This window comes from Parambassis ranga, chromosome 20 (assembly GCF_900634625.1).
Source record: "Parambassis ranga chromosome 20, fParRan2.1, whole genome shotgun sequence".
Classification (NCBI taxonomy): domain Eukaryota; kingdom Metazoa; phylum Chordata; class Actinopteri; family Ambassidae; genus Parambassis; species Parambassis ranga.
Window position 1 is genome coordinate 10,256,316 of NC_041040.1, and position 11,778 is coordinate 10,268,093.

The window sequence follows — 11,778 nt, forward strand, 5'->3', positions numbered from 1 at the left end:
TTAATAGTACGTACCTGTGCCTTTATAGATTCTCAGCCTCTCTAAACAAACTGAAGTGATTACATTCACAAAGCATCAGTCACAGTTAAAGCACATGCTGGTATTCATCTGCATCATAATCATAATCACACTTAACAACAGCAAACATCTGACCTGGCAGCTGCAGGGCATATGTAATCAGCAGAAGTGTTGTTTTTTAACAGCAGTAAGAGCTAACAAAGCAGAGGGATGCTACAGCTTTATTAGGGTTAACAACTCATGTTTCCTTATATTTGAAAAATATGAAATATAGGGAAATATGAAATTATGTCTGTATTTGTTTTATATTTTAGATAAAAAACACAAGGTATTAATAGAAGCATAACCGTCTGATTTCTAACAAGTCTAGCCTGATCCTTCCGCGCCACCTAGTGGCTCGTCTTCTTGTGTTTGTCTTTTTATATATATATATATATTTATTTGTGCCTCTGCTTAACAATAAGGGTGTTTTTACTTAATATTTCAGTTGCTTAATAAAATGTTTCATTAGCCTATACTGCCTACAGACTGTGGGTGTGAGTGTGGCTTCCTCCTTGTTGAACTGCTGTTTAAGAGGCCTCCCTGCTCAGTGCTAAATATATGCAGGTGTAGAGTCCAGGCTGCAGCTACGTGAAGAGCGAGAGCGGAACAAGGTTTATTTTATTCAGCGCAGGCAGCTGTTGACGTGCTGATGCAACAAACCTGTGATTATTCACACTGATCAGGTTCTGAATGTACTGTACATGTGCGTGAATTGAATGGTAGATTTAATGTGGATAATAAGAGGTGGGACCATGAAGGTGAAGCACTGCCGATGGTACGTGTTTGTACATACAACATTTGACAAATGAGAATAATAAATGCGCAAGCAAATCGATGTGATAGCACTAAAATAATGCTTGAATCTGCTGTAGACCTTTTTTTTAAAGTTAGGAACCATAGAGTTGTTCTGTAAAGATAGTTATCGACGTATAGGTCATGTGATATAACTTTACTGACCCCAGCATCATCACCTCCACCACACAGGGCTTCACTCCATGGATAATTTATCAAACTATTCTTCAGTTTTTACAAGCCTCAGCTGTAGGACAACAAATGACACTTTCAAACAAGATAAATACACAAAAAAAAATCTACAGAAGTGGACTAAAAACCAAAGACAGCTGTTGTGGAAGATAAAAATAGGCAATCTGGGAGATACTCTGTTTTTTAATTAGCACTGATTCATTTATTTTGCATTATATATGTATTCTTTAATGCAGCAGTGTCTTAATGCAGCTTCTGCTTTAGGTAAATAAGGTAAACATTGTTCCACCTGTTTTCAGTCATTGTGCAGCATTTCCATATTGAGGCCAAATAAAGGTTAAAGGTCGGCTAAACTTGGCAGCACTGACAGCGCTTCATCATCACTTCTGATATGATGCTAAATGAAAGCTCCTTTTACAGAAGTCAACAACATTTCCTGGTACGTTCTCTTAAATAAAGGTCTGCTTACACTACTGAAATAAATTAAGTGCAAATGAGGGCCCAATCTGTACTTCAATTTCTACACTGGTGACGTTTCGCCTGTGCGTCCACGTCACTAGCGTGCGTCAGTCTGGATTGTAAACACTCCTCCAGCAGCAGAAGGAGCCTCAGTGGCTCAGCTAACCATAATGTGACAGCGTTTAATATTTCACCCGCGAAGAGCTTTTAGCTCAAGCTATTTTTGTTAATAATCCCAGTGGCTATCAGATGATGTTATAAATTCTTTTTCTGGGTTTTAAAAGATCGCGTCAAATTGCTGTCATAAAGCTAATCTTAGCCGTAGAGCTACATCAGCTAGCTAGCGCTCAGATAAGAGTTAGTCGATAGCTTGAAGCTCACCGTGCTCTGCTGAAATGGTGCTCTCCTTGGTGAGCCTCTGTGCCAAAGAGGTGGTCGGCGATCACAGCTCATCGCCCAGCTGGTTGAGATGGGTGCCGAGGGAGCTGTACAGATCACTGCTGGAGGCCGCCTTCGCCAGCTGCAGACCGCTGGCTGTGGGTGAGCTGGTGCAGCGGTGGCCTGAGCGCACACTGCGCGTCGGAGGAAGGCGGAAACAGGGGCAGACTGCGCCGAACCGGCTCTGCATCCAGGCTATGTTACTTGCAATTGTCAGAGGACTGTCGGACCAAAGGTAAGAAGCAGTTTGGAAGACGATCTGTAATATCTGTTGTCTCTGTGAGTTAACATTTACGACTTCTTATCTAGGTGTTTACTACAGCTGCTGGACGTGTCTGGGCTGCAAGGAGATGAGGGTGGAATAGGTGACCCGATGGGGGGCTGGTCTCTGACTGTAGCCCTCTGCACCATGGTTGTCCAGGCCAGAGCTGGAGCACAGAGGGCACAGAGGAAGGGAGAGCGGGAGAGAAAACGGTTCTCTGTACTTGAGAGAGAGAGGGATGTAAAAAGAGAGAGGGGGCAAATCGATCAATTCAATGGTGATAAGACAAACAACAGTGAGAGGACTGTGCCTGGGCCCGCAGGTGAAGAGGAGCTGGTCAAAGGAGTCAGGAGAAGGATGGAGATACATAAGAAAAGCGAGCAACCAGGTTTAGGAGGTGGTAAAACTGAAGAAAAGCATGAAGACAATGAGGTGTTGGTTCATGTTAGAGCAGATCTTTTTGTCAATGCCCGCTCTTGGGAACGGGTTCGTGTGGCTCTAAATACGTCAGGACCCTTAAACCTTCAATGCAGATATCTACGAGTCGAGGAGATTTCGGTGTCTAGTATCAGGACCCTGCTTGACCTGCTGTCTCGCAGGGGCGTTCTGGGCATCGACATCCGTTACAGCAACCTTGGGGTGGCTGGCTTGGCTGAACTGCTGCCTTTGCTCTCCACCTTCCCAGCACTGAACTCCCTACGCCTGCACTACTGCAACCTGGACTTTCGCAGAGACAGCCAGGAAGAAACACTGAGAGAACTTTCACAGGGCCTGGCAAACCTGCAGGAACTGAGACGGCTCAGCCTCACTGCTCTTCGGCTGCCGGGTCAGCTGCGTGTGCTGCTCAGGTATGGCCTCTTTCCTCATTATATCACATCAAGCCTACAACCCGAGCCTTTTAAATAATTTAGTGTCAGCTATTTCTCCCAAGCCAAACCATTCAAATCAAAATTGCAGTTTTAAAAAATAGTGGTGACCCATTTATAACTTAATTGAAAAGGAAACTGTGCCATTGCAGATTTTAATGTTTTGCTTCTCTCTCCTTTGGTCTTCACAGCTCACTTCCACAGCCTCTAGAGATACTGGAGTTGCCCTATCTGAGCCTAAGTCCGGCTGACCTCGCCTATCTGTCTTGCAGCCATCATACCGCCACCCTGCAGCAGCTGGATTTGAGTGAAAACCGTCTAGATGAAAACACCCTAACCTCTATTCGCCGCCTCCTCTCCCAGGCTTCCAGCACCCTGCAGCATCTCTCTTTAAGTGGCTGTGGGCTGACGGATGGCCTACTGGGACTCTTGCTGCCCTCCTTGGGGTGCTGCTGTTCCCTCAAAAGCTTGGCTTTGGCCCTGAACCCACTTTCCATGGCAGGACTCATGGATCTAATGAAGATGGCTGTGAGAATGCCCTCTCTACGACAGCTGCTGTACCCTAACCCCCTAGAGGACTACCAGCCAGGCCTTCCTGACCTGCCTTCCAGTGCTCAGCTCTTGGACTGGCCACTGGATGAAACTACAGACATCAGTGCAACCAGCAGCCAGCTCAACAGGGTGCTGATAGACAGCGGACGCTCTGACCTTTTGTTGACCTGTGATCTGCTCAATTATGATAAAGACCTGGTGGACTAGAGCAGAAGCCAGGAAGAGTGGACTTTTTTTTTGCACCTGACAATCAAATCCTTTCGAGTACTCGTTTGCCAGAATTTTAATCATTTCTGTGTTTAGTAAATTTAAGTCTGGTAGTTGCAATGTAGATCTATAAAAAGGCCCCAACTCTAGTTTTTATTTAAAACTGTTTGGGTAGGATGGCATTGAGGAAGGTCACATGACCACCAAATCAACAACTTTGTAACTGAATGTAATCATCAGAACATATAAAAAAGATGCTGTGCTACAGAATCACTCACGATTGTGCAACATGTTGATAACTCAGACACTAATATACTATTCAGTCGGACAGTGCTGTTTAACTTTAATCAATTCATTTGTTGGCTGTATGAAGTGTAGCATAGAAGTCACTGAAAGTTTTTTTTATTTACCAAAAAGGATCAGTACTTTATTAATGAGGATGTAAAGGTAACTGCCATACAAAGACAAATGTGTTACTTTTCAACTTACATACATACATTACAACTAAAACTACAAGGAAGTGAATGTAACTGCATTAAATGTTAGATACTTAATTTATTTGTACCACTCAATTAGCTGTTCTGTTTTATTGGTCTTGTAGATTTATCATAATGTTCTTCTTGAATGTTAAGTATTCATTCACCAGCAGGAATTCAGCCTTATTATGCTCCACAAGAATGTATTCATATACTGCAAGTTACCAAATAAATCCTAAATCCTAAACAAAGTAAAAGAATCTGGTTTGTGCTCATCAGTTGTCTTACTGGGTGAGATGGGTTATCTGTAGTACTCTACCCAAGACTGCTGTAGGATGAAGTAGCGTCGAGTTGGCACCTTCACCCAGTCCTCATCAGAGTAGACATGAAACGGTCTTAGAGTGATTCGAGGCAGCGGCAAGGAGATGAAATTGGGGATGTGCATGAGGAAGGGATGGTTTCGCAGGGGAGGTAGGATCAAACCTGAACCACAAGAATGGTACTCTTAGGGAAGTAGCAAAACGTCTTTAGAAAACTGCGCTGAGTTTCTTTGATCCTTAAACTCATGGATATAATGATATCAGGTGTTTTTTTTTTTAGGTTCGTAATTAGAAGCTAAAATGCAGTGACAGCTTACCTGTTGGCTTGCGTGTCCTTGACATGCTGTGCATCTCTCCTAGACGAAGAATTGGTTGGGAGCTACTACACGAACAGAAAACAAAATATTTTGGCAATATATTATAGACATAAATGCATGAGTATGATGTTGACATACCAGTCATACAGAGGCAGAAGCACTGTGTCTTTGCGGCCAGCAGGTGCAACATATCTAGCCTTTCTGTACTCCTCGTTTTGCACAGAGCAAAAATAATTGAGCACATCCACCATGGTAAAGGTTGGGGATTTCCACTTTGCTTTGCTCTTGAGGTATAGATACCTGTTATGTTCCTTGAGCATAGAAATAAAGGAAAGCAAAAAGGCCATTAATCACTTACAGTAGCAGTAAGTCAAAGACTGACAAGCTCTCACCTACTTCTATTTAGAGGAAGCTCAGTTCACAGTCACAGTAAAGGTCACAGTAAAGAACACATTTTCAAACACCTGTTCTGTCCTTTTGTCACCTCAAAAATACTTTAATGGATGGAGACAGAAAAGAGCAAACAAGTCTTTTCTTCTTACTTTTAATTTGGAGATCCATAAATACAACCAACTCTCTGCTCTGTCTTGGAGACTCTTCCAGGTTTCAGATTGGCCCTGCAGTAGAGAGTCCCACCTCGCCACCTCAGGCCAAAGCCAATGCTCAGCCTCACCCACACCTAATAGACCCAGCATGTCCATTACTGTTTCCCTGTAAACACAAGAAAGCATAATTAACAGAAGTACACCAGAAATGAAATACAAATACGAAGACTTTGTAGCTTCAGTCTCACCGGAGGTCCAGGTCTTTATAGGCTAGTAGAGTTAGAAGAGTTTTCATGAGCTCAGCACTGTCAGACTTCAGATGCAGCAACAGTTTCAAAATATCAACAAGCACAGTCCTTTCCAGTGGTGACTAAAAGACATGCATACACATAACATTGGTCATAAAACAAATTTGCAGTAAGCTGCACAGAGATCTGGATCTTACATTACCATATGAGGTCTGGCAAATTTGTGTACACAGTCCATGAGACCTCGATGAACCTTCTCTGTGTCCTTTAAGAGTCCCTGGTTGTGCAGGGCCTGCACTGCAGCCAGGAGCTTTGGCCTGGATAGGATGTTGCATGTTTGCAGATGGTTCAGTAGCAGCAAGGAGAAGCTGTCCGGAGACAGGTAGCTTGGAATGCTCTGCACAAACATACACACACCTCACAACCTAAACATGAAGCAATGATACTCTGTATACATATTTGCATTTTGCTACCTTTTTATTAGGGTACAAGTCAGTAAACCATCCCATCCCTTCAAACTGTCTGAGGAAGGTTGCCACTTGAGGGGAGGGTTCTCTAAATGTAAGTGGTGTTGGAGTTCTGTGACGGAGACGCGGAGTAGGAGTGCTTGGTTGAGGGTGTGGTGGTGAAGGGGTCCTATGAAGGTGCTGTGGTGGAGTAGGAGTGCTTGGATGAAGATGTGGTGGAGTAGTTCTGGGTTTGGGTTCCTCTATTGGAGAAATAATCTTTGGATGATACAGTAAGAAGACAGACAAATGAGAACTACAGTTAGGGTGTTTTCAATGTGTCTTCTGTAAAACTCAGAAAACGTTCTTACCTCTGTGTCAGGTGTCTTAAGTTTTTCAACAGGTGGCGGTTTGACTTTCATTTGGGTTGCCATTGGGGAAGCCTTTTCCTTCTGCAGTTGCACAGTTAAGCCTTGTTGATTTGTCAGCATCTAGTCTAAGCATATGCATATGGCCTGCAACACTTGTAATTTCACCACCTATACTTCAGAAAATGGCAACCAAAACTGAGCAGAGTTAAAGTTATTATTGTACAAGTTACCTTGTACAATAAGATGGTGTCGACCACTAAATTCAGGTTACCGTAATTGAATAAACTTAAATATAGCTACAGGCAAAAATGTATTTACAGATAAACAACAAAACATGCCAGTAAACACACCAAATAAACACTGTCAAAACTTTAAATTCTTATTTACGTTTCAAACTTTTTGAGTTACTCAAGTTATGGTAAAAATATCCAGAGTGCTAATAAGCAAGAGTGTTTATTATTATACCTTCTTTTTCTTCACACTCACAGGAAACTTCATCGTCGATTGAGGCTGCATGTCTTCTTTTAGGGTGGGAAGTTCACACGGTCTGATGTCAACTGGCACAGGATAAACTGAAGATTTATTTGGATCAAAGGTGTCTTCCAGATCAATCTGTAAACAGAACATTGGTATAGTGATGCTGTAAATATCTGTAAAGAAAAAGGAAAGCTCGATTTTTATAACACCAGAAAAAGCAAGCAACAAGTAAAGAATTTGGATTCGGAAGAGGAGCGAACCTTATAATTGGTAGACAGGCCATATAATAGTTTCATGTAGCAATCAAAGGCCTCTTTCCTGATTTTCTTTGTGCTGGGAGGCTTTTCTTTTTTGCATTTTCCTGTGCCTTTCGGTGGAGCTTTAAGGTCCAAGTCTGAGGTGATTAAAGTCTCCTAACAGGTGAAAATGTGATATGATGGAGGTGTTAGAATAAAATCAAGGTGCAATTGACATAAATGATCTGAAATTCTACTGTTTTTACACACACCTTCTGTTTTTCTTTGGTTGATAGTGGATTTCTGGTGATTGCTTGCGATTCCACTCCCTCAGTTTTGGATGCCCTGTTTGCACCAATATTGCACATAGTTTAGTGGGTCATTGCTTAATAGAAAGTACTGTTTTTTGGGGTAATACATGACACATCCTCTCATTAAAGAAAACATCGGCTGATTGCCAGAGAATCCAAAACATCCAAAAACATCTGCAAGTGGCTATAGAGATGGACATTTGATATAACATTACTCCAATATACCTGTGACAGGCTAACATGGGTTGATAGAATATGCTAACCGATCGGTTAGCCTGAATTCATTAGGTTCTATGCATGAATCTTACTGTGTTGTGGTGCACATGTCTTTATTCCCAGTGAGTGGCAAATCTGGTAAAGGCTCAGCACGCAATGTGTTAAAAAGCTGTAAAAAATAAAATACAGACACATTATTGTGTATGTTTTTAGCTTGGGTAATAACATAGCTACAACAAGCCCTCCAAATGACTGTCTTACTGTTTGTTGGTAGATATATGGGAGAAACCTTGCGCAGTTCATACTGTACAAATCCCCTCTGATGCCCAGGAACAATTCTTCTCCAAACCCACTGTGTGCAATACACTCAGGCACTGCATTCAGCTGCAGCGTCCTGGAGGCATCACAGAAACACATAAACCTGCAGTCTGAAATGTACTGAACTGAGCAGGATTAGTCAACAAGTAATAAACCTGATGAGGTGATTCTCTATATTCCAGAAACGCACAGTCTTATCCAGACTGCTGGAAACAAACACACTCAGATCAGGAAGCACACACAGTCCTACAAAAAAAACAATAAAACAGAAATAAACAGAAATATAGAGAAACAAAAAACATAGTGTGACTGACTAGTGATACAATTTCTCTCTGTAACCTGTGAATAGGTCTGAATGTCCTTTCTGGGGCTGGTAATCTGTTTGGCTCTGGCTGGGTAGGCTGAAGTGCTTTAGGATGTAGGAGCTGCTGTTGGCCTTCTCATAGCTCAGAGCCAGCTGAGAGCCCAGTACTGCCAGGTGGACTTGAGACTGGCCACAGTGCAGACTCAGTTGTTGGGTAAGACACTCTTTGATGTAGGGGTTTACCGTCCAAACCACTACTGTGAAGTCTTCACCTTGACAATTGGAATAAAATCATCACTGACACATATTCAAAATGCAAATAAGTTTGATCATATGGAAATACCTGTAGAGAGGAGGTAGTTGTTTTCTGGGTACACCTGCACTGTGGTAACTCGCTTTCCGTTGTGTGCTGGCACCCTGTACAAAACCTCCCCATTAGTCATTTTCAGAATGCTCACACAGCCCCCACTTTGGCCAAGAATGATTAAAAACCTGCCTCACACACAGAAATAATAATTAGTTTAAGCAGAGATTCTTGACACCATCAAATGTTTGCTTTAAAGGACAATGCTCACATATTCTTGGCATCATCAGGTGCTGCCTTGCTTTTGGGATTGCAGCATCTGTTCTCCTGTAAACTCGTCCACTCGTCTAAAGCTTGTTCTGTTTCTGGCACACAGCTGTACAGTGCCATGCAGCACGCCGGGCCAGGGACTGGCAGATTCTGCACTTCCTGTTCTGTCACATGGTCCACCAGCCGCCAGGGCCCCTGGCCTCTGCCTTTCCATTCTTGCATCAAAGTGATGGGATTAGTGAGTGTGTTGGCTTGGAGCACTGTACCTGTTTCAGTCAACACCAACAGAATCTCCTTCGGCAGGCAGTAATCGGCACACAAAACCCTGCTCTTTGCCTTGAAAGAAGTCAACACTGCTCCTGTTTCTGCAGCCACAAGAGTAATATTACTGTCCCTACTGACACAGAGGACTCGTACAGGGTAAGGAGCAGGGTAGGATGAGACGAGGATTTGTCTCAATGGGTCAGCTATGTCCCCTCTGAGCTGACAGCGGAGGGTGTATAAACTTCTGAGAGTCCAGAAATCTACCCCCTTGTGTGAAAAAGTGAAGTAGGTTTCTCCTTTTGTAATGCTTCCTATGTACAGTGGAGGGTCCTCCTGCTCAGTGCTGACACAGTCAACTGCCTCACAATCTTCCACATTCCAGCAACGGATTGTACAATCCAATGAAGAAGACATCAGCATGCCCAAATCAGAGCAGTAGAAGAGGGAATTCACCACATCTAATTACAAAAATAAGACAAATGTCCTGTCATTATATGGCAGAACATAGTATTTTGATATAAAAAAAGTCATGACTTTACCACTATGTCCTGAAAAAGTGGCACGTTTTTCCCAGTCTGGACCCCATACTGTGATGGTGAACTCTTGGGAAGCAAGGATCAAACAGTCCAGTTGAAAACAGTATGTCACTGCAGTGATATTACTGTGAAACAAAGCATGATAATATAAGGGGTGATATATTTACAACCTATGGCAGAAGACAACTAGAATTTTGTATGCCTGTTTTGTATGTGTTTGCTTAGCATATTGCACCAGTGTGAAGGCATAATAAATGATTCGTTCAGTCCAAAACATGTCAGCCACCACCAACTGCATATTTCATGCACTCACCATGAGCAGAGATTCTTCTTGTGCTCCAACACTCTCCTGCCATCGAGGTCGACCACCGTCAAAACCTGCCCACACACCAAAAATGCTCTGTGGGGCCTTTCGGATCTTGGAGAGGAAAGTGCCATGTGAGTAAATTCACTTTCCTGCAGGCCCTCCTGTATCTTCACCTTACATCTCATGACCAACACCGACCACACACACACATTTCCTGCACCTGCAGTCACCAGCTCTGTGGAGTGCTCTGCAGCCTGACACACACGTATGTCTAGGGCATCTTGAGCAGCATCCAGAGGGAAAAACCCACTGTCCATAAGTGTGAAGATGGGCCCGGGGCCCCAGCCTACCACACAGCCATGGATCTTTGTAGCAGTCAAGCCCATGAAAGGTAAGTGCACTGAGAGGGTGTGCTTTTGGTCACCATCTTTGTAAAGGCAGACTGTATTGTCTGAGTGGAGGCTAATGAATGCAGCAGCAGCCTCGGAATACATCATGAAACGCACAGGGGTGTCACAGGAGAAGTGCTGCAGGCGGTGGAGCCCGTGAGTAAAGAAGCGCTTCCAGCTCACAGAAAGAATTCCCTAGAGAATCAAGGAGGGAGACCAAACACTTAAGACTTCTAACACAGCTCATAACAGGTCAGCAACATGTTGGTCTACCTTGTTTACAGCTGGCTCCACTTCCTGTTTGAACAAATTCGACTTCTCATGGGTTCTGTCCTTTGACACCCCAGTTTTTTGAGACAGCGGCCTCAGGGTGGGACTAGGTAGGAGCACAGAGGTGGTGCTGCCATTCTGCCCTGGGGCCACCATCTCCATCTTTATCCACAGAACTCAATTCAGATCCCCAGTTGTAAGGTGGAGTAACATAATAAGATCTAAAAAATACAATAAAATAATATTAATATTAATAACTCATGTGGATACATGCTGTTCTATTATTAGCTAATAACTAGCATTGGGTATTTTATGACCTGTGGTTACTTAGAAAAACCCTTACATAAATAGTAACAACTAATTTGAGAGACTTTGTCATCTTTTATGTATTATATCACCTGAGATACTATATAAGATAGTGAAACGTCCATCCACTAGTTATATTAGACCGAACAGAAATCGGATTATGTCAAATAGCAAAGTAAAAAAAACCCGAACCTTTCTTACCTTTTAGCTGCTGGTCAGGCTAAATATCCTCATAGCTCTTCTTAAGGGCTAACGTTAATTAGCCGCACCAGGTATGTCTGTAAAGTTTAAATTTGATTTATAGTTATAGTTATAGTCTAAAAACTATGAACCACAGTTTCAACTTGTGTTAACGTTCCAATTCCCGATTGATATATATCCGGCATACAGCAGTATGTCTGTAATTTACATGATGCATAACTATTTTCGGACAAAAACTACAAATTAAGCTAGCGTAAGTGCTCACAAGTTTTGTCGCTGCGTCAGAGGCCCCTGTGTGAGTTGCTTGGCAACGAGTCGCTCTGTTGTGACAGCAGGTCGTAAACTTTGACTTGAAGCTGAAAAAATATATCCGGTGAATTAAAGATATTTTTTAGAAGTTCCATCATTTCCATCACCCTGATTTTTACTCTATTTCTATTATTTACTTTTACATGACTATTATGAAGAGCTGAACAGATATCTTTGACCCAGGAAGACAATTAAATCTACATATTTAA

At 42.7% G+C, this 11,778-nt stretch overlaps 2 protein-coding genes across 2 annotated transcripts; one reads left to right on the forward strand and one right to left on the reverse strand.

Moving 5' to 3' along the window:
• Positions 1-1,610: 1,610 nt before the first annotated feature.
• On the forward strand, positions 1,611-4,561 carry LOC114453645 (leucine-rich repeat-containing protein 14). The gene is made up of 3 exons (XM_028433616.1): positions 1,611-2,176; positions 2,251-3,051; positions 3,261-4,561. The coding sequence occupies exons 1-3, from the start codon at positions 1,899-1,901 to the stop codon at positions 3,826-3,828; spliced, it is 1,647 nt and encodes a 548-aa protein (XP_028289417.1). The 5' UTR covers positions 1,611-1,898; the 3' UTR covers positions 3,829-4,561.
• Positions 4,562-5,244: 683 nt separating this feature from the next.
• LOC114453581 (WD repeat-containing protein 97) lies at positions 5,245-10,480 on the reverse strand. Its single transcript, XM_028433533.1, has 17 exons — positions 10,101-10,480; positions 9,791-9,912; positions 8,989-9,709; positions 8,757-8,905; positions 8,424-8,685; positions 8,265-8,330; positions 8,053-8,185; positions 7,884-7,960; positions 7,537-7,609; positions 7,289-7,441; positions 7,017-7,163; positions 6,552-6,632; positions 6,208-6,459; positions 5,937-6,131; positions 5,735-5,856; positions 5,516-5,652; positions 5,245-5,252 (listed from the first exon to the last, which is right to left on the reverse strand). Exons 1-17 carry the CDS (start codon positions 10,478-10,480, stop codon positions 5,245-5,247), a joined length of 3,078 nt encoding a protein of 1,025 aa, XP_028289334.1.
• Between the last annotated feature and the right edge of the window lie 1,298 nt (positions 10,481-11,778).